Genomic DNA, 21,625 nt, shown 5'->3' on the forward strand with positions numbered 1-21,625 from the left:
TTTCATAGGAAGAGGTTTTATGATCTACAATGCAATGAGGCTGCTTATTCATTCCTGGCTCCTCTCCACTATTTTCCCTCACAGGAAATGCTGCTGATTCCTGGTAGGCTGCAATGAGAGTGCTGAGTGCATTTCTCTGCTGCACTGGCATGAGTCAATACGAGTTCAACCTTTGGAAAATTGTTTCTTGAAGGCCAGAGACATTTGTTTGTCCTACAGTTAAACATCTTTTGCTGACACATCAGAGCCACCCCAGCCCATCGCTCAGTGTCCTGAGTGACAGCCCAGCTTAACTGAGGCCCCATGGATGCCTAACAGGATAAAAAAGGACATGAAATGCTCTAATGTCTGCAGTTAATGGGGTCAAAGGAGGCCCACAATGGAAAACTTCATTTGCAGATGACTTTTGACTGTGCCATTACAGTGCTTTCTCAGCATCGTCTGTCATGCTTTTAAGGCATAAAAAGAATTTTCTTCTTAACAAATCTTACAATTGTTTTCTTTTTTTTTTTTTTCCCATTCCTGAAAAGTCCATTTGTCACACCCCCTTATATTTTTTATCTTTTTTCCTTTCTCTCAAAGCTTGGTTTGAACAAAAAGTACTCAGAACCCTGCACTTCTTATGACACTCTATACACTTTTGGGGCTTGGAGCAACCTGATCTAGTGGAAGGTGTCTCTGCCCATCACACAGGTGCAGCAAAATTACCTTTAAGGTCCTTCCAGCCCAAACCATTCTGGGATTCTATGACTTTCTAACTTTTAGGAAATTGATATTGCATCTAATACTGCTTCTCAGGAGCCACAGCCCCACAGCATGTGGCTGACACCTGTGACCTCTCCAGGGGAGTAATTCCTGCTGATTAATTCCAGCCAGTCTCCAGAAAGTCCTTCACAGGGACAAGGAACTGTGTCCTGTGTGATACCAATATGGGGCCGAGGGTGCAGAACTAAAGGTGAACAAGGCAGGAATGAGACAACACAGGAGGGAGAGAAGATGCAGGAGGAAGAGGAGGTGCAGGTGCAATAAGCAGAGGTGATGCAGGAGGCACAGAACATGTAGGAGGCTGAAACTACATTTATCTACATTTATCCCACTGCAGGATCTGTGAGGGGCTCTGCCCTTGTGTGTGAAACAAGACACAAAGTTGAAGCCAAGACATTTGTGTTAACAAAATCAAAACCAAATTGAAAATTTAGCATTTTTTTCCAAGGTGCTGGTCTTTCCCTTGCCTGAGAGCTTGGTGGAAGGATTACCCAGAGAGTGAGAGCAGCAGAGTGCCCTGGAGCACACCTGATTTGCTCAGGGGACATGCATTGGATACCACACAGGTGGATCCCAGCTCCTGAGCAAAATCCATTAGCATGACATTAATAAGCCAAATGGAAAACAAACACAGAAGATTTTTTTGCCTCACCTGTGGGATTCCTAGAAACTTGAAGGTTTGGAGAGCAAGAAGAAAAATCCTCTAGTTCCCAGTTATCCTCTTGTCCCTAGTTATGAAGAAAAACCTCTGCCCCAGACTGGGAACAGTTTAAAATGCAGCTCCTCAGCACAGCTTGTGGGATAACGCCTGAGAATGTGCTGCCCTGCCTGGGGCTGGACCCACCCCACTCACACCCAGCTGCACATTCAATTGCTCAGACGCCTCCTGTCCCCCATGACCTTTTAACAGCGCCACAGGGAGGATCAGCAGGGCTCCTTGTGAGCACCTGGGAAAGTGCCAGAGGACATTTCAGCAACCAGAAGCATGGAGAAGGGTATTTAGGTATGTAAGTGCCAGGGAAGAAGTGGCACAGGTTGTAGGGGTGAGGAGAGGGGCCTGTGCACCAAAAACTCCATTTCTGAGCTTTTTTGTCCTTACTCTAGTAGTGGAATTAGCTTCTGTTCACTAGCCCCTTGTTTTGGGACTATGTTGCCTTTAATCCTTTTTTAACATCTGGAAATATATTCATATATTCTCATAAATGCCTCTCCTAGCTCTGTGTGATAATTTGAAGCAGAAGAATTTAATCTACTGACCTCTTCTTTCCTGCCTTACCTTAAACTTGGTCGCATTGGCTGCCTGTTACTCCTGTTGGGAAAAACATCCCACTCACCCCTCAGCTACACCTGTACCTTGTACTGACCTTGTACGAGCATCTACAGCCCCATCCCTCTTTTTCTGAGCATGCAAAGCAATTTCTGGAGCTTTCTTGGGGAAGTTTTTCAAGATCCAACTGCACTGATACTGCTTGGAGTGTCCTATGGGCAGTTTAAGACAGAGAACCCTTATGGAATTATTTTCCCTGCAATTTTCTCAAGGTTTTGTTTAAATTTTTAACCAAAGTTTGGGAGAGTTTCCAGGAGCAGTGTGGGCCGTGGTTCAATGCTGCTGGTCCCTCCAGCTGGATCCCACCTGCAAGTCAAGTACCTCAATCTTTGTTTTTGCCCACACAACCACTTGTCAGACTATGGGTAAGCTCAATTCCAATCCTGGGGGCATGACCCTTCATGACAAGATTTTGAGGGGCTGGAGCACATCCAGGGAAGGGAGCAGAGCTGGGGAAGGAGCTGGAGCACCAGGAGGGGCTGAGGGAGCTGGAAAGAGGCTCAGCTGCAGAAAAGGAGGCTCAGGAGGGACCTTGTGGCTCTGCACAGCTCCTGACAGGAGGGGGCAGCTGGGTGGGGCTTGGGCTCTGCTCCCAGCATGATAAGAGGAAATGGCTTTGAGTTGTATTAGGGAAGGTTCAGGTTGGATATTAAGGAAATTGTCTTCACTGGAAGGATGTTCAGGCACTGACTCAGCTGCCCAGGGCAGTGGGGGAGTCCCCCAGCCCTGGAAGGACTTAAAACACAAGGATGTGGCACCTGGGGACATGGTTTAGTGGTGAACATGGCAGTGCTGCATTAATGGTTGGGCTCACTGATCTTAGAGTGCCTTTCCAGCTGAAATGAGTCCATGATTCTATGATGAGGGATGATTCAAAGTTTAATTCCTTCCCTGAAGAGGTTTAGCAGCCTGAATCAGTTCTCTCTGGTTCACAGGGCTGTTCCACTGCTATCACATAGAGGCACAAAGGCAAGAACAGCTCCAGCCCTTGTCACCCTGGGAATGTGTGGGGAAACCATGGAGCTCCCCAGCCACTGCAGCCACAGGAGACATTGCTCCATCAGGAGAGGATCTTGACAAGGTTCTCTTGCCACAGGCTGGAGTGACTCTGTTCAGAGGCAGCTGGGGAAGGAGAGGGGTCACTGTGAGTCCCACAGCAGCCATGAGGAGCCCCTCAAGTGCTCATAAATGGGCAGAGCAACACAGCTCAGGGCTCTGCTGTCAGCTCAGAGGATTGCACAGAGCAACCTTGCTTGCCCAGACCTTGGAGTGTGTCTGTACTGTCTAGAGCCTGCAGTTCTCATGGTGAAGAAAACTGGAAGTTATTCTCCTGGTCTTCTGTGTGAGTAGTAGAATGGGTTTGGTATTGCAGCAGAAAAAGCTGATATGGACAAGATGCTCCCTTGGCACTTCAGCGGGGTTTGGCTGCAACCTCCGTGCAAGAAATCTCGTCTTGCCTCCAACTGGGAATCCCCCAAATCCCAACAAATGGGATTCAGAATCATGTCAAGGTATGAAACAGTCCTTCTCTGTTGGGATTTTGCCACATTATGATTCTTATTCCTGCTCCAAAACTCACTGGGAGATATGGCTTTGTTCTCTTAGATTTGACTCCAACTGGGAATCCACCAAATCCCAACAAATGGGATTCAGAATCATGTCAGGGTATGAAACAGTCCTTCTCTGTTGGGATTTTGCCACATTACGGTTCTTATTCCTGTTCCCAAACTCGCTGGGAGACATGGCTTTGTTCTCTTAGATTTGGCTCAGGAATTTAAGGTGAGGGCTCCATCACTGCAAGAGAGCATCACAACCATTCCAAGTTGTATGGATGTGGGGTAGAGGCAGGTTTTTCTGTGTTTGTGGTGGATCAGTGGTTGCACAGAGGGATCTTCAGTGAAGACATGCACCCGCTCATCAATATTTGTGTAAATGAGGAAAAAGACAGAAAAAAACAGTTTGGGGCAAGGAAGAGTGCAGGCCCTGGGAGTGAGTGAGACAAAAAAGCCAAAGTGATAGCTGTAAATGGTTTTAAATATATACAAAACACATCTGTGTAATTAATCACCCTGATTTAAGTTACACCCCTTTTTTCATGTGTGTGTAGGTAACACCAAGGGCTACAGTGTTATCTTGGAGGAATGTTTGTGTCTGGGGATCCATACTCACCCTGCCAATAACAAATCTTCCCCCGAGTTTCTGAACCATTAATTACAGTTTTGTAACAGGCAAGTTTTGCAACCAGCTCAAGGTAATTCACTACAACACAGACGTCTGGCAGAAACAAATGAATCTCTGATGTGAAAACTGACAGTTGCTTAGACATGAATGCTCAAGACTTTGTAATGTTTGTTATTAAAAATAAAACGAGTCTCACTGTCCTTGCCAGCCTGCCTGCCTCCATACACTTTTCAGCACACTGGCACCTGGGAAGAACCATTTCCCCCAGCTAAAAAGCAAGCACCAACAACCCCAAGCAGGTCAAGAATTAAAAGTTAAGGTCCCACATTTTCAGAGTGTTTCATCCTGAGGTTTCCCTCTCTGAGGTGGGTTCCACCACTGTTGTTCCCTGCTCAGGCCTCAGCACCTCCCAAGTGCAGAGGGCTGCTCTGTACTTTGTCTCCTTTTGTCTTTTCCACATCAAATCACAGAATCCCAGACTGGTTGGGGTTGGAAGGTAAAGCCCATCCCATTCCACACCCCTGTCACAGACAGGGACACCTTCCACTAGATCAGGGTGCTCCAAGAGCTGTCCAGCCTTGGATACTTCCAGGGGTGGGGATTCCATAACATTTACAAAACAAGCCTAAAGGGACACATTTAAATTTTAAAAGAAAAACAAAGAGGAGGAAGATGTTTTGCTTCCAGATTTGTCAAATCACCACATTGGACTAATGTAGTTTTTAGGTCATGCTGAAAGACATGGACTCTCCTTAGAGCATTTTGTGTCTCTGCTGTCTTGAGGAAGGGACCCCAGCCATTCCAGGGCTGTCTCTCCTCCTTGGCCATCTAAAGGGATGGAGCTAAATTCCCATTGGCATTACATTTCTTAATTATCACAATCCTTCAAATTACCATAGCTTTCCGGCAGGCTACAACTTGTTCAGGACTGTGACAGCTCTTAGTAAATTGTGTAACAAATGTCAGCTCTCTTACTAGATACAATTTAGAGGTTTTCATAGACATGTGCTAAAATTAGAGGTAACAGTTGCAATTTTGAAAATGTTTTCTGTTTGTGAGTCCCTTTGTCCTTTTGCTCGTTTTTGGAAACTGGCTATCACCTCCAAAAGAAGAAAAGTGATGACACTGATTCAGAAATCAAAGATGTGAAGCTACATGTTTCAGCTAGAAAAAAAGACTTTTTTTGCCCATGATGTCAAAGAAAAAATTAATTATTTAACTAGATAAAAAATAAATGTAGTATGAGCAGTGCTGTATGCCTGGTGCTGGGGGTAGATGCTTAAAATGTCAGTTCATAGGAAGACAGCCTCAAGAAATATTGTTGATTTATTATGATAGAAGTGTGCATGTCCAAACCTCAATACAAAATATTTCACAGCATCTCAGAGTACTTGAAGTTGGAAAAGAACTCCTGAGGTCATCTGGGCCAGCTAATACTGGCTGCTCAGAAAATCCCAACTGCTTCTGAACACCTCCAAGGATGGAGACACCACAGCCTGGGCAGCCTAAGCCAGCCTGTGGTTACCATCACAGGGAAAAAGTATTTCCTGATGTGCATCAGTGTGTGCCCATGGCCTCTGCTCCTGGCACTGGGCACCACTGGGAAAAACCAGGCTCCTTCCTCTTTGCAGGTATTTGCAGACCTGGATGAGCCCTCCCTGACTCTGCTCTTCCATGGGATGAACAGTCCCAACTCTCTCAGCCTTTTCTTACAGAGGAGATGCTTCAACCACTTCATCATCTCCATGGCACCTCCACTATGTCCATGCCTCTCTTGTACTGAGGAGCCCAGAGCTGGACACGGATGGAGTACAAACAATATCCACCACCCTCTCCTCATCCCCTGAACTTGCCATAGAATGGAAAGGGCCTTAAAGTTCATCCTGTTCCAGGATCCACCTTCCACTAGACCAGGTTGCTCCATCCAGCCTGGGCTGGGACACTTCCAGGGATCCAGGGGCAGCCACAGCTGCTCAAGGCCTCGCTGCCCTCACAGGAAAGAACGTCTCCCTAACCTCTAATCTAAATCTACCGTTCTGGTAATTTCGATGCAGAAGGCATCAGGGATGGAAGCCCTTAGTAACCTGTGCTGACAGATCCCAGGCATCTCCTTGTCCTCGCTGTTTGGAAAGGGCTCCGGGGGTTATTGGCTCCGCCGCCTTGCCAGGATCAGGGTGAGGCTCCCCAGCCTGGAGCTCCGCTCTCGCCTTTATGAGAGATCAGCGGGTCCGTGGTGTAATGCGAGCGAACCGCAACAGGGCGGGTGTGGGACACACAGCGGGGAAGGAGCTGGAGACACGGAGCGGGGGCTGCAGCGGAGCCGATCCCGGGGCAGGTTTGGTGAGGGAACCGTAGAACAGCGGCAGCGCGGGGCCTCGGCGGCGTCAGGGGCGGCGGGACCGGGCCGGGGCCGGGGCCGGGGCCGCCTCTGGCAGGAGCCTCCCGGAGGGAGAGCGGGGCAGCGGGGAAGGGAAGGGAAGGGAAGGGAAGGGAAGGGAAGGGAAGGGAAGGGGGGGCGGTTCCGCTGTGCCCGGCCCGCCCCGCTCCGCCCCCGGCCCCACCCGCCGCCGCCGCCGCCATGTTGCGGCCGTTGGTGCCCGGTGCGGGGTGAGGCCGCGCGGGCCCGGTGGGCCCGGAGGAGCTGCCTGCGTGGGTGAGTCCTGCCCGCCCGCCGGGGCCCGGCCGCGCCGGGCCCGCCCCTCCCGCTGCCCTCCGCCCTCCCGCGCTCCCTCCCTCCCGCCGGCCCCGCGGCCGGGCGGTGCTGCCGCCCCGCGGGCAGGGCGGGCGGCCCCGCCGCCGGCGCACCGAGCCCTGCGCGCCCGCACCGGCTCTTCCGGCCCGCAGGCCGCCGCCGCTCCCCGTTCCTCAGCTCCGTGCCCCGATGGGCTGCGCTGCCCGCGGCGGCCCGGCCCGGCCCGGCCCGGCGGCGCCGGCACAAACTAAGTTCGGCGGGCGGCCCACGTGCGGCGGGGCCGGGCCGGGCCGGGCTGTCAGCGCGGGGGGCGGCGGGGCCGGCCTTTGTCTCGGGTGGGGACGGCGTGGGCTGGGGGCGGCGTGTGGGGATGTGGGTGTGGGTGTGCGGCTCTGTGTGTGCGGCAGTGCCACGGGCCGGACGGGTCCCCAGCCCGGCGGCCCCGTTCGCACCGAGAGCCGCACCGGGCTCATGAAACTTTCACGGGTCTCAGAGCCCCGGGTCCCGATGCCACCGAGCCGCCCTCCGGTTCAGCCCTTCCCCGCAGCCCTGACAGCGGCCTCTGCCCCATCCCCTGCCTTCCCCGCGCTTCGGGCTCCTGCCATCCCTGCCTTCCCATGGGATTCCGGTGTCATGCAGTCTCTGCATCCCCTCCCGGAGACACCAGTCGGGCTTGAGCAGATGTTTTCCCTTGTACACTGTTTTGGTGAGGAATTACCAATGGTTAAAATGGTTAAAATGACCAATATTTAGTAATGGCAATGTACATGATAAATAATCCCCTACAGCAGGGGATTGGAGCTAGATGGTCTTCAAGGTCCCTTCCAACCTAATCCATTCTCTGATTAATTTCCTTGGTGTTACTGGGGTTTCATGCTTCACTATTAAGTGGCAGTCTCAAATCTCCTCCTTAGTTGGAAAGCTGCAGAGCATCTACTCCCAGTCTCCAGGAGTCCCTGGGAATAGCACTGCTAGCAAAAGGTTTGTAAGGAGTGAGTGGAGGAAGTGGCTCCTGTGGTGCCTCTCCTTGGCTTTGAAGCTTATCCATAGCACATGGCCCTGGGGTTTGACATCCTTCCCCAGGGCTTTTGTGGATGGCTTGGAGCCTTCCAGGTTTCCTGATTCCTGAAGAAATGTGTATATATAGTGAGGTTGATTTTGCACACTGAAATACACTCTTTACTCCATAAGTCCTTCTGCTTTGCTCACTTTATTCACCTCTTCTACTGCTTTGCAATTCTCAAGCTCCATGTTTTCGTTGGATCCCAACTGTGGGTTTGCAGTCCTTTGCACAAGAATGATGGAGTAAGGACAAAGGTCTTTATTTTCAGCTTTCCTCACAGGCTAGTTTACATAATTCTCTTTAATTCCTTTTTTTGTTTGTTATCTGTGATCAGAAGTATACAGTGTTGTGTATGTTATTTAAAAATCAATTTTGTTGATAAGATACTTATTCTCTAGAATCTGGGTCAAAACTTGCTTTATTCTGAGAAAGTGTAGCTTTGTGTATGACAAGTTTAAGATGCAGTTCTGTGGAGAAATATTTAGGTAGAGACTTGTGCCCTCATGGTTGCAAAGCCAGTAAAAGAGTGTTTTATAGGACTCAAAGATGAACACAAATCCTTCTGAAAAAGCAAGGTTTCATCCAAGAAAAGGATATTTTGAGATGCTGCAGATACATGGGATTTGTCTTGCATTTCAAAACAGATGCAGAGAGGTGTTCCAGAGTGGGAAGGGGAAGGTCAGGAGTGATTGGCAGGCTCATTTTTCTCTGTACAAAACTCAGTCATGCCAGGTTATGGAATGAAGTGTCTTCCTTGCAGAAGGGTTTGTGTGCCAGAAATGTTGGGAGCTGCATGGTGCCTAGCTCTCTCCCAGCTGGTACAACTTTTCCCACCCAAAGGAATGGGAAGTTTCAGGCCCATGCCTTTGCCAAGTGCAGTAATCTGTGTTGTCTCCAAAGTCCTTCCCAAGCGCTGCGGATGTGGAGTGTGTGGATCATTTGGGCTTCCAGGGATTTCATGCTCAGCTGTGATTCCTTGAGGGAAGTGGTTGCAAATTATTGCATAGCCCTCTGTGGACCTTCATATTTGTGGTTTAATTTAAGAAGGAGTTTAGGTTCAGCCACAGCTAGCCACTTTGAAGCCAAGTAAATCTCTGCAGAGTGTTTTGCAGTAGATTAAGCAAAGCAGCACCTCTGGGACTTGTGTAAAGCTCAAAGACCACTGTGTCCCTGTGCTCCACTCCAGGTGATTTCTCCTGGCCCAGGAGCTGTTCCCCATTCCAGCAGCCTGGCCAGAAGGGTTCAGCTTTGTTTGGTTTGGATGTGATGCTTGACAAACTTCTAAACTGCATGGTCAATAATGACAGCAGCCTTAAGCCAGGCCCCTTTTGGGGAGCCATCAGATGGTTTCTCTCTGTCCCTCTGCCTTGTGCCATGGTCCTGCTCTGCTCCCAGTTCTGCCCTGTTATCCTGGAATTCTGCCACCCTCTCAGCCTCCCTGGCTTGCTGCAGGCTTTGGCAGCATTGTTGCAGCCCAAGTGGAGTGTGGCAGGACTCACCTTGCCTGTGGATGCTCCTTGCCAAGCAGGAACTGGTGCCCTGCTAGTTCTGTTGACACATTTTGTTTTTTTTCCCCTCCCTTGGGTACAGCATGCACCAGTTCACATAAGTTTGGGGTTTAAATAAAATATATTAAAGAATGACTCATTAAATGTTTGTGAAGTCTCTGTATTGTAGCAACTCGAAAATATTTTGGTTATCAGTGTAAATGCAGTATCCCTGACAGTAGAGAACACAAATGTTCTAGTAATTCTGTGCTGTCAGTTTTCATGCATCTCACCAGAGCTTGTAGGTTGCTTGTTGAGGCACCACTTCCTTTTTGAAGAGCTTAGAAAGAAAGTGCTGGCTGGGAGCACAATTTCATCTTTCAATTTGGATATTTAGTTCTTTATTCTATCTTTGGGTGGTTTTTGCTTCACATCATACTTAAGGATTGCCCCTGTTTCAGAGAATCCTTCTTGGAACTGTTGTATTGAAATATTTACTGAAGATTTCTATTATTTAAATTGCTCAGGATAGGGAGTCATCTCAATTTCAGGTCTGTGTCTCTTGGGCCACCTCTTTGCCCCTGCCTTTCTTCCTGGAGAAAAGACTGAATTCTTCAAATGTGGCAATCTGTGGAGAAATCAGCAGTCATTGCTACCTATTAGCTATACAAAAAACCCTCTGCTAATGTACTTCAGAACCTTCTGTCGAGGCTCATGATGATGGCTGGTTTTGGATTAGTCCAGAGATGTCCCCTGCATGAGCTGGGTGTGGTTTCCAAGGTGATGCTTGTGCCAGCTCTGTTCTGGGGGATCCTGGGATGGGGGGATGCTTGCTGTCTCTCACTGTGCTGCTTGGAGCACCTCTGAGGAGCAGCCCTGCCCACACCCCAGGCTTTGTGCAGCTGGGATTTTTGTCACAGAAAAAAAATCCTGATTTTTTGATGCACATGAGTCTTACAAAGTTTGTGCATGGGGGAAATACATTGACAAAGTATTTTTTGTGCTTTTGATTGTAGCTTTCATCATGGGGGACATGAAAACCCCTGACTTTGATGACCTCTTGGCTGCTTTTGACATCCCTGATCCAACCAGTCTCGATGCTAAGGAGACCATTCCATCAGCTGGGGAGGAGAATGAGAATCACCTGAAGTCCTCAGGAATGTGCATGGATGAGAATGTGTCCTTGTCCCACTCTCTGCCTCCCTCCGATGCGCCCGTTGTCAGTGTGATAGTGAAGAACACGAGTCGCCAGGAGTCTTTTGAGGCAGAAAAGGAGGGGAATCACCTTGGAACTGGTCTGTTACACAATGGCTTTCGTGGCTCTGATCTGCCACCTGAGGCTCATGCTTTAGTCCATAATTATGGCAAGTTTGAGTCAACTTTTATTAATGGTGACAGCTCGAGAGGTTACTCTGATAAACTGGACGAGTCCAAGTCAGAGCCTTTGCCAACATTTAGTCAGTTTAGCCCCATTTCCAGCCCTGAACCAGAGGATACATTCAAAGAGAACAGTATTGGGGATAAACCCAAACATGCCCAAACTCCCTATTTTCCACCACCTTCAATATATGTCCCAACAGGGGCTTCAGTCCTGGATCATCTTAGGAAGGTGCCAGAGCCCGAATTAAGCATGTTTGATCAGTACTGTAAAAAGGAGCAGAAGACAGAAATCCACTGCCAGCCAGAGAATAGGCTGGAAATGAGCAGGAGAGAGCAAGACAGAGCAGTGGAGAGGTTTGCAGAGTCAGGCAAGGACTTGTTAGATACCAACAGCTTTCTTGGGGAAGGCTTGGTGTTTGGAGACCTCCCTCACAACAATTTAGGAGATGGCAAGGGCTCTGTGCCCGAGCTAAACATGTCTTCATCCATACCACCTCGGCAGAGGCTAAAGCCAACTCATTCCAAGCTGTCATCCTGTGTGGCAGCATTAGTAGCTCTTCAGGCCAAAAAGGTTGTGTGTATCCCAAAAAGCGATCAGCCAAATTTTACCAAGGAACCTGGTGCTTTTAAAGACGGGACGAAGGGAAGCCCAAAAATGCCCAAGTCGCCAAAGAGTCCCCGCAGCCCCCTGGAGGTGGTGAGGAAGGCTGGCAAGCAGCCCGAGAGTCCTCGTAGCGTGTGCAGCGACAGCAGTGGGAAAGGCTCTCCCTCCATGGCAGCTGGCTCCCCGCCAGCCATTCCCAAAGTCAGAATAAAGACTATCAAGACATCTTCCGGTGAAATTAAAAGGACTGTAACTAGAATTTTGCCAGAAAATGATGAGTTGGGCAAGTCTTCAGAAGAGTCACCTGCAGAAACCTCTTCTGCCGAAGAGTTTATCAAATCTTTCCCATCCCCTGATACTAGTGCAGTTACAGAAGGTGAGGCTGGCAGGAATTCAACCAAAAACGGGGCTGCTGTGGCTATCCAGCTGTCAAATGTAGTGAGTCCTTACTCGGACAGTGTGAAAATGGATATTGCAAACAGCACTTGCACCGTGTCCTTATCTCCCCTGCCCAACTGCGGCGGCGGCGCCATCAAGGTGGGGGTCAAGAGGCAGCAGCCATCCAACACGGCCTCCTCCAGCCTCCTTCCCAAAGCTGTGCACTTGGCAAATCTCAACTTGGTCCCCCACAGCGTTGCTGCTTCTGTCACAGCCAAGACATCGGCGCAGAGGCGGAGCCAGCCTCAGGTGCCGCAGATGTCGGTGCCGCTGGTGCACCAAGTCAAGAAAGCTGCTCCCGTTGTCATGGAGGCATTCCATAAAGTGCTACACAGTGCCAATCCGGTGCCCATATATACTCCAAACCTCAGCCCCCCAGCTGACACTAGTATTAATTTACCTGCCTCTGGGTATTGTTGCCTGGAATGTGGGGACTCATTTGCCTTAGAGAAAAGCCTGACTCAACACTATAGTAGGCGAAGCGTTCACATTGAAGTCATGTGCACTCAGTGTTCAACTATGCTCCTTTTTTTTAATAAGTGTAGCTTGCTTAAACATGCACGAGATCACAAGAGCAAAGGATTTATCATGCAGTGTTCTCAGCTGCTCATGAAACCAATTTCCATAGACCAAATGTTTTCACCTTCTCCTACAAGCTCTTCAGCCTCTCCAGCTCCTCAGACTTTTCTCTCCTCCTCTCCTCCACCCAAGTCCAGTGCTGCTTCAGGAGGTGGGGTAGGGATTTCTGCAAGCACTCAGCCAGCCTTGCCTCTCTACACAGACCCACAGAGGCTAATCCGTCATGGATCTAAGTGTTTGGAGTGTAACAAGCAGGAGCAGGATTACACTTCTTTAGCAGCTCATTACCAGAGAACCTCAGAAGATAATGAGAGACTGGTAAGTCATCATTTTAATGTTATTAGTTAAATCTCTCCTAGTTTAAAGAGATTGTCCTCAAGGGGAAAAGTAGGCATGGTGGTGGCAGATGAGTTGCTTTGCCTAAAAAATGCTTATGGGGAGAATTTGGAATGCGCGTGAGCCCAGACGCGTGCGTGTGAGGAGATGTTTGCATTGTTTGCTTGCCTTCCTTCTGCCCTGTGCCTGTAAAAAGAGCATAGTAAGGAGACTGTGGAGATCCTTGAGTGTCAGAGAAAGGTGATGGAGATGAAAGATCCCTTGGATGAGGCGTGCAGAGAAGCTGTGGGGGAGGATCAGCAGAGCGTTACCTGGAACAGGGTTTGTGCTGTAAGCGTGGCTGGAGGAGATGTGGCACAGCTCAGTGCTGCCTTTCCTGCAGCTGCTGCCAGAACCTTCCGTGAGAGCCATGGCACATGGGCTGTTATTGTTGCTGTTGTGTGGTCAGCTGTGTGTTGGACAGGCCTGCTGTGCTATGTGGGGGAAAGGCTGGTTCTGGCTGCTTTTGTCCTGTGGGTGCATAGCAGGCAGGGTTGGAGAGCCTTGTTAGTGGCTTCCTGCCTTCCTCCTGTGCTGCCCTGCTCAGCTTTCCACCACCTTTAGGGACCTGGTTGGAATCCCCTTAAATTAAACTCCAGCTTAAGTTTCCCCTGATGAAGAGAAGATGATTATTGTTCTGGACCATACATTTTCTTCATGGCTTTTATTTTGGAAGATGAGGTCAGTCTTGTTTAAGTGTTAACCAGCTTGCAGTTGAAGAGGAGGAGTACTCCCTTCTCCTTATCTCTTTGGATGAGGTGAAAGCTTTCCAGCAGAGCTGGCTGCCACTGCAAGGGCTGCAAAAAACCAGGACTCCATGCCAGAATTTGGGAGGATGACCACATCTCTGCCATGGCTGTGAGAACACCTGCACTCTCCCTGTGCTGCTCAAATGGCTTGCAGGAGTATTGAGGTTGCTGTGGTCTCATTTAGATAGTTTGTTATCTTAAATTCATCAGCCACCAAAAAAAATAGATTATGGCTGAATGGTTTTGATGTTGTAAAAAATGGTGAGGCCAAAAGGGATCAGTGTGGCCACGTAATCAGGTTTCTTGCCTGAGGCAGGTCAGTGAGCACTGCACTCTGTCAACACACCAACTTATTTTTCAACTCTAATGCTTTTTTAGGAAATGTCAGCAGTCTGGCATTAAAACTTCCAGGAGAAGGGATACACTGAGTGCTCCAAAGTGATCTCAAATGTTAATCAGTGGCATTAAAAATGTACTTCCTTATTTCTATTGTGGGATTATCAATTCAGAAGTTCCTTAAAGAGGAAAAGAATGTGTGATAGTAAGTATTTTTAGCTTGTAATCAAATAATTTATTCTGTAACTTAACCAAGAATAGAGTTTACGCCTCTCATGTCAAGTAGTTCTGCTAGATGTGGGATTATTTTTGGGGTATTTTTCTGAAGAGAAGCACTGGAAAAAGAGGCTACTTTGGAGCTTCTGAAACCAGTTCCTCCCTGTAAGATCTTCCCATGCTCACCCTGCACAGGATGCATGCACTGCTCTGGGAGTCCTTTTCCACTGTGTGTTTGCTGTCCTGCAGGCTGCCCAGTGCTGCTCCGTGCTGTTCCCAGAACATCTGTTTCAATAAAGTTGTTACAATTCTAAAGGAAATAAGCATTTGTGCCCCACGCCTGTAATGGTGTGTGTGGGTTTAGCAGTAGCTGATGGAAACCATCCCTCTGCCTTCTCAGGTGTTTGGTGTCACTGGGCTGAGAGGTGGAAGGATGGGTGGAATTCAGTGGGGTCTCAGGGATCCCTGATTCTCTGAGCTGCCCAAGGGAAAAGCTGTGGGTGACCTTCACATCATGTGTAGCTCCCAGCAGCACCAAGGTCTGAGAAGCTGAAGGTTTTGCATATTAATGAATGTAATACTATTAATCATGGTGTGAGAAGGGTGTAGGTGAAGCTGTTGGAATTTGTGCCATAAACTCCTGGAATAGGAGAACATGGCCACCTCTTTCTGAGAGATACCCTGACTCTGCATTAAGTTAATTCTTTCTGTTTTGGTGAGAAAAAGGAGAAGTGTTGGTATAAGCAGCAGAGGATCAAATGACTGATTTTGCAACACTTTCTTACATGGTAGAAGTGGTTAAAAACTCTGCAGAGTTGGGCCAGGACACTTGTTTTTTGTTAGAAATTGGGTGTAGAGAAATTCTTCCCTTGTGATGGGGGGAGGCTCTGGTGTGGGTTGCCTAGAGAAGCTGTGGCTGTTCCATCCCCATAAATGTTCAGGGTGAGGTTGGATGGGGCTTGGAGCAGCCTGGGACAGTGGGAGGTTCCAGGGACTGGAATGAGATGATCTTCAAGGTCCCTTCCCACCCAAACCAGTCTGGGGTTCTCTGATTCTCTGAAATTGGGTTGCTGAGGAAGGCATTGATGTAACACCTGTAATAAAGAGATTTCAGTGCCCTAGTAGTGGTTCAAAACCACCATGTCCACAGGGCAGAAGATGTTGATTTACATATTGGTACATCTAATTAAAACCACAGTCCACAGCAGTTGTTGTGCTTGATCCACAGCAAGCTGCAGTGGTGGGAAAATCTGTCAGGATGCAGAAATAGTATTAATTGTTGTGGGCAAACCTGGTTATGAACCACATTCCTAGATCTCAAGAGACTAATTATCTAGAGTTTTAGCATAATTTTGTGCATTTTGAATAAAAACTGTGTATTTCTTCCTCCATACCTGATGTCTATCTCACTGTGTTGAAATGCTGGTATAGAAGTGGTGGTATGGTTGTCCTAGTTTCTTATAGACAGCAAAAAACTGCACTCTGATAAAAAATACAAAAAATTTCCAAATGAATTTCTTATTCAATTTCAGAACTCAGGCACAAACTCTTTACCATGCCTCACTGAGAAACTAGGAAGTGCTGATGCTTTCCACATAAAGACTTGGATTGATTTATGCCTTCTAAGGAGCTTCCAGAAGTAGCAGGGCAGGTCCCCTTTGTATTATGGCCAAAAGCTTTTAATCTGTGACTGTTCAGATGCTTGGTACTAGATTGTCCATAAAAATGAGGATGCTTGGAAAGGGTAGATGAATGTATAATGGAAAGAGCAACTTCAGCTGAAGGGAAAAGGTAAAAGCAATTTATCCACAGCACCTGGGTTTGTACGGGAAGGTGGAGAGCTGTGCAAAATAAGCCAGGTGATTTTTGATCCATGTTCTTGGAAGCTTTTCTGTTGAATGACACCACATCTGGATGCACATCTGCTGTGACTGTACCTTGTGGAACCAAACAGGCTTTGAAGTGCTCAGTTCTGGTGCCTTTAACTCCAAAACTGGACATGGCTTTGGTGTGGCGCCTTGCTCAGAAGGAAGGGCTGATCCAACGGGGTTGATGAAGAAAATAAAGAGCAGGAGAGGCTTTTTCAGTGTGGTGTTTTCAGTTCCCCAGAAGCTGAAGGACAAGCACCCTGTGATAAGAGGCAGGAATGACTGGATTGGAGAGGGGGAAGAGCCTGAGCTGTCTCTGCTCCATGAGAAAACTTACCCTGTGCTGATACTGAAGACTTTTCACTTCAATTGGAATTTCTTACCATGACTTTGTGAATTACTCTGACATTTTCAGGTTTCCCAGAGCTGCTTGAAAGGGGATTGTTGGTTTTTCTCTTTCTTCCAAATGATGGTTTGGGAAATACCTGGTGTTACACTCCTACATGGCTGTGGGTAAATCCTGAATAAATAGGATGGATAAATTGCTTTCCTAGGTGTGGCCAAAATGTGAGTGACATGGCTGGGTCACAGTTCTATTGCAGGAAGGAAGAAAGATAGTGATGTGGTCTGGAAGGAGGGAAAGGAGGAGATTTGGAGCAAGTGGGAGGAGGAGAGGGGGATGATGATGTGCTTGAGAAGGTGCTGTGGTTTTCTAAAGGAAAAGACCTTTAAAAAAATGATGGAGAGCTTGACCTTAATGTTGTATTTTTAAACATGTACATGACTGCAGTTGCTCAGAGCACAGCAGGGTTTATTTTGGTACAGAGTTTGTGTAGGATGAAGGCAGTTGCTCCCAGCTGAATTCTGTGGTGGGATGGGATGGGATCTCCATGGCTTGCAGGGAGGATACAGGCTGGAATAATCCACTGCAGAAACATAAGGAACTGGGTTTATCAGATGTATGTTTTGAATGGATCATCTTGATGCCTTTTTTAGCAACTAGTGAGGCCAATTCTGCAATTTTTTCAAGCTTGTGAATCAAGCAGCTCAGTGGGACCTGCGTGCTGCTTTTCCATTGCTGAACTGCAAGAAGGAGGCAGTATGGGAATTAGAATAACTGGCAGGTTGGATTTGTTCAAAGCAGAAGCTGAGCTCTGTGTAGGCATTATCCTTGACAGATGTTGAAGAGGTGGTACCAGATGTTCCATGTGACTTCAGGTCTGTTTGGTTTCATACACTGGTGTGTTCTAGAGCAAGATTTTTTGGGGTTGAAGGGGGAAGGATATATAAGTAGGTGTAATTTATGCCAAATTATATTGGTTTTTGGAATAGAGAAATGAGTTTATCCTCATCTTCTTGATGTTCAATGAGATGGTTGTTAGGAGTGCTGCATGAAGAATGAATATACTGAAGAAAATGGATTGTGAGGTTGGAGCAGAATCAGGTAAACTCCCAGAAATAATTGCAGCTGGGATCAGGATTTTATGAGATCTCCTGAGGGATGGTTTTAGATATCTGTGGAGTTCATATTTGTGTTAAGGAGACCTTGGAGGATGACTGTGTTAAAAAATTTGCTGAACCAAACTAGCACAGTAAGAAGTCATGGAAAATGGGGAATATTTTACAGGAGGTTCTAGATGATCTTTAAGACTGAGTAGGAATGGTAATGGTATGAAAATGAACCAAAGGCAGGATTTTTGATCTTGAGAACTCTCTGAATGACTGAGGTGACACAACTGTGCAGGAGATTTCTGTCAATCTGTGGTGATGCTCCCTCGTGCTAGAAATAACCGAGTTGGAGAGGAGTGTATTGTTTTGTTTATCAGGATAGATTGGAGTAACCGAGGGAAGAATGACCAGAAATGGAAACATGATCTCTTGAGGGGAAATTAAAACCATTTGATGAGTTTAGCTTGGCAAAGGCCTGGTAAATGAGGGTGGGTGGGTGCCCTTCAGCACTGAAGCAGGCAAAGGACTAAGGTGAGGATAGTGGCACTTTTTTCCCCCACCAGAAAGTAAATCTGCCCTCAAGAAATGCTTCCTGTACTCACAGGAATTGCTCTGGGCAATTCATCAGTATCAGACAGTTTTCAGGGCTCAAATTACAGGAGAGAGGAACAAAGCCCATGCAGCTCCTGGTGCCTGCATTTGGGATGTGCCTTTCGTTACAGGGTGTTCTCTATCCACTCTCACCTGTATCTGGTGTGATCTTTGGAGAAATGAGCTTTTTCATTTAGGGGCAGTAATGATGCAAGACAGACCGAAATAGATTTATGTAGAAAATCAGAGGACAGTCTGAGATCAGCACAGGAATGAATTCTGGAAGAGTTTGCAGCAGAAGGAATGGAACAAAGAACACAAACTGGTTTTGAGACAGAGCTGATTTGTTTTCTTGGCAAGGAAAGACCACAATAACATGTGGAAGAATTAAAAGTACTTCCTGACCCTCTTGGGCATAATTGTCTATCTACTGGTAACCAGAGATTTTAATCCTTTTTCCTTTCCTTTCTTATTTGACTTGACCACCCAAAATCCACCAAGGTAGCTAGCAACTCTGATAAAGTACAGAACATAAACTCAGGACCTCTGAATTCTCTTGAACCTTTTGTTCTCCTTACTTTTTTCTTCTTTTCTCTCTTTTTTTTTTTTTTGTCCAATAAGAATTTTTCAATGAGTTGTGATGTCTCCTGTTTATGAACCACCTACACAAGTAATTTAAAAGCAATTTTATTGCTGCCTTTTCTTTTTCTTCTTCCTTCCCTGTCTTAAATCAATGCTTTATAATTTATTGGATAAAACTTGCCAGGAGCTAGTAGAACCACATGCTGCCCTGATAATTTCCCAGCAGCAAAAATAAGAAAGGCAGCAGCTGTATTTTTCCTATTTTTTCTCTTCCTTCCCCCCTTCAAGTTCATGTTTTAATTTAGAAAACAAGAGGTTTGAAAATCAGCAAAAAAATTCCCTTGGCCCCATAAAGCACTGTTTTCTCCCTGTCCCAAACCAAGAGGGATTAATGCAGTCCTTTGGTACCAGTGAGGATAGATTTTATTTTTTATGGAAATTTTCCCTGTGGATTTTGTAGAAGCAAAGGGATGGAAGATGTTCTGATGAAAGCATGTTGGGGAAATGGAGCTGCTGGGAGAGAGCAGGATAGCAGAGCCTGCACCCAGGCCAGAGCAGAGGATGAGGAGGAGAGGCTGGTGAGGAAGAAAATCCAGGGTGTGGCTCCATGGTCTGCTTAAATCAGTTTGTGATGTGTTACCATCCCCAGCCCCACCCTCTCCTCCTTCCCCAGCCATGCCTGGTCCTGGTGGCCCTGCAGGCCCCAGAGACTGGGAGCAGCTGAGGGAGGAGGAGCAGGAACTGGAGGCCATGGCTGAGAGTGAGGAGGAGGAGGAGGAGGAGGAGATAGCTGGAGCCAGAGGGGCTGTCCTGGGTGGCATGGAGATGGGGTGGAATCTGGTGTCTGCTGGCACTAAAAGGAAGAGTGTGGCTCCTGCATTCTTCTTCCAGCTGGGCACCCGTGATGCTGCCCCTGTGGCTGGACAGCTCTGTGGGTGACAGGCCCAGGCAGGGCTGATGGTCTGCTCTGTCCTGCTGGGAGGACAGGCTGCCCTCTGAAGGGTGTGATGCTGCTGCAAGCACCACAGGCAATAAACACAACCTCCAACCAGAGAAACTGTGGCTGCTTCATCCCTGGAAGTGTTCAAGGCCAGATTGGCCAGGGCTTGCAGCAACCTGCTCTAGTGGGAGGTGTCCCTGCAGGGTGGCGGGAAGAGCAGAGGCCTTTAACATCATCAATGTAAGAAAAGAGAGGGAATGTTCCTATGTAGCACATGGGGTCACACAGGGGGCTTGAAAGTGTGGATGTGAAAAGTCATTTAATCCACTATGGGATCATTTTAGTGAGTGGGAGTTCAGATTTCTGGTTGGAACTAAGTGCCCACCCAGCCTTCCTCCTCACACGCTGCCCTGCTCCATCATGGAGTCCTTCTGTGATGGTGTTCACAGGGGTCTGAGGATGAGGGAAGAGATGAGGATCTGACTCCATGTTTCAGAAGGCTGATTTATTATTTTATGATATATATTACATTAAAACTATACTAAAAGAATAGAAGAAAGGATTTCATCAGAAGGCTGGCTGAGAATAGGAAAAGAAAGAATGATAACAAAAGTTTGTGTCTGGGACAGAGAGTCCAAGCCAGCTGACTGTGATTGGCCATTAATTAGAAACAACCACATGAGACCAATCAAGGATCCACCTGTTGGATTCCACAGCAGCAGATAATCAATGTTTGCATTTTGTTCCTGAGGGCTCTCAGCTTCTCAGGAGGAAAAATCCTAAGGAAAGGATTTTTCATAAAAGATGTCTGTGACATCCTCCCCATGGGAGACAGTCTGTCGTGAACAGCTTTGTCGTGAGTCCTTTCCACAGTGCAATTCTTGAGGATCTGCTCTGGGATCAATCCTTTCCATGGGGTGCAGTCCTGCAGGAACAGGCTGGAAGAGCACGGGCCTCCCATGGGGTCAGAGATCCTGCCAGAAATCCTGCTCCAGCAGGAGCTGCAGTGTCCTACAGAGCACATCCACTGTGGTCCTCCATGGATCAGAGAGGGACAGCCAGTGTCACCATGGATTCATGGCACTGTGCTCTGCCATCTGGGCTCTTACTCTCACATCTTCTCTCTCCTCTTTCCCAGCTGCTGCCCAGCATCTTTTACCTTCTCCTGATCTGTTATCCCACAGGTGCTGCTCAAGGGCTCGGTCCTGGCCAGTGGCAGGTCCATCACAAGCTCTGTCTGACATGGGGACACCTTCTGGTGTCTTCTCAGAGGTCACCTGTCACAGACATCTTCTATGGAAAATCCTTTCCTTAGGGTTTTTCCTCCTGAGAGGCCTCAGGAACAAAATGCAAACATTGATTATCTGCTGCTGTGGAATGCAACAGGTGCATCTGTGATTGGTCTCATGTGGTTGTTTCTAATTCATGGCCAATCACAGTCAGCTGGCTTGGACTCTCTGTCTGCGACAGAAGCTTTTGTTATCATTCCTTCTTTTTCTATTCTTAGCCAGCCTTCTGATGAAATCCTTTCTTCCATTATTTTAGTATAGTTTTAAGGTAATATATATAATAAAATAATAAATCAGCCTTCTGAAACATGGAGTCAGATCCTCATCTCTTCCCTCATCCTCAGACCCCCGTGAACACGGGCACAGTCACCCCTGCAGCCCCTCCCAACCAAAACCTTGCCACGTAAACCTGCTACAGTCAAAAGAAAATATGTCAAAACTGAAATTCTTGAAATTACAGCTGAGATCATAAAGAGAAAAGAGGTACAGATTTTGCAAATTCAGAAGGAAGCTGATTTGATGTAATATTGTCTAAGGTCTGTGAGGGATTTTTCCATTGCAATTCCACTTTGTTTCTCTAAGCTGTCGAGTTTCTAGATTTACATCAATGCTTTAACCAAGGATTTTTCCATATATAAAAAATGCATTTTGTGTTTATTTAATGGCCTTACTTTCCAGAGATAAGTTTTTATTGGAGTGCCTTACTGCAGGTGT

General features: G+C 47.5%; 1 protein-coding gene and 1 long non-coding RNA gene across 5 annotated transcripts in view; both read left to right on the top strand.

The window, feature by feature from the left end:
* The first annotated feature begins 1,430 nt into the window (after positions 1-1,430).
* Positions 1,431-4,609, top strand: LOC135452282 (uncharacterized). Of its 2 annotated transcripts, none has more exons than XR_010441568.1 (3): positions 1,431-1,768; positions 2,305-2,457; positions 3,028-4,609. It is a non-coding gene; the product is annotated as an uncharacterized LOC135452282 (long non-coding RNA). The 2 variants fall into 2 exon arrangements; XR_010441567.1 differs by having other exon boundaries at positions 2,330-2,457.
* Positions 4,610-6,807: 2,198 nt separating this feature from the next.
* The window catches only part of ZNF592 (zinc finger protein 592), a 40,076-nt gene continuing 25,258 nt past the window's right edge, over positions 6,808-21,625 (top strand). Inside the window, exons 1-2 of one of the 3 annotated variants that reach the window (XM_064722060.1) lie at positions 6,808-6,926; positions 10,532-12,834. In XM_064722060.1, the coding sequence (XP_064578130.1) occupies positions 10,540-12,834 (2,295 nt within the window). In that variant the 5' untranslated portion in view covers positions 6,808-6,926; positions 10,532-10,539. Of the gene's footprint in view, positions 6,927-7,653; positions 7,672-10,531; positions 12,835-21,625 lie in introns of those variants that run through there. The other 2 variants (XM_064722058.1, XM_064722059.1) reach the window with 2 other exon arrangements.

The sequence above is a fragment of the Zonotrichia leucophrys genome, chromosome 10 (genome assembly GCF_028769735.1).
Source record: "Zonotrichia leucophrys gambelii isolate GWCS_2022_RI chromosome 10, RI_Zleu_2.0, whole genome shotgun sequence".
NCBI classification, from domain to species: Eukaryota; Metazoa; Chordata; class Aves; order Passeriformes; family Passerellidae; genus Zonotrichia; species Zonotrichia leucophrys.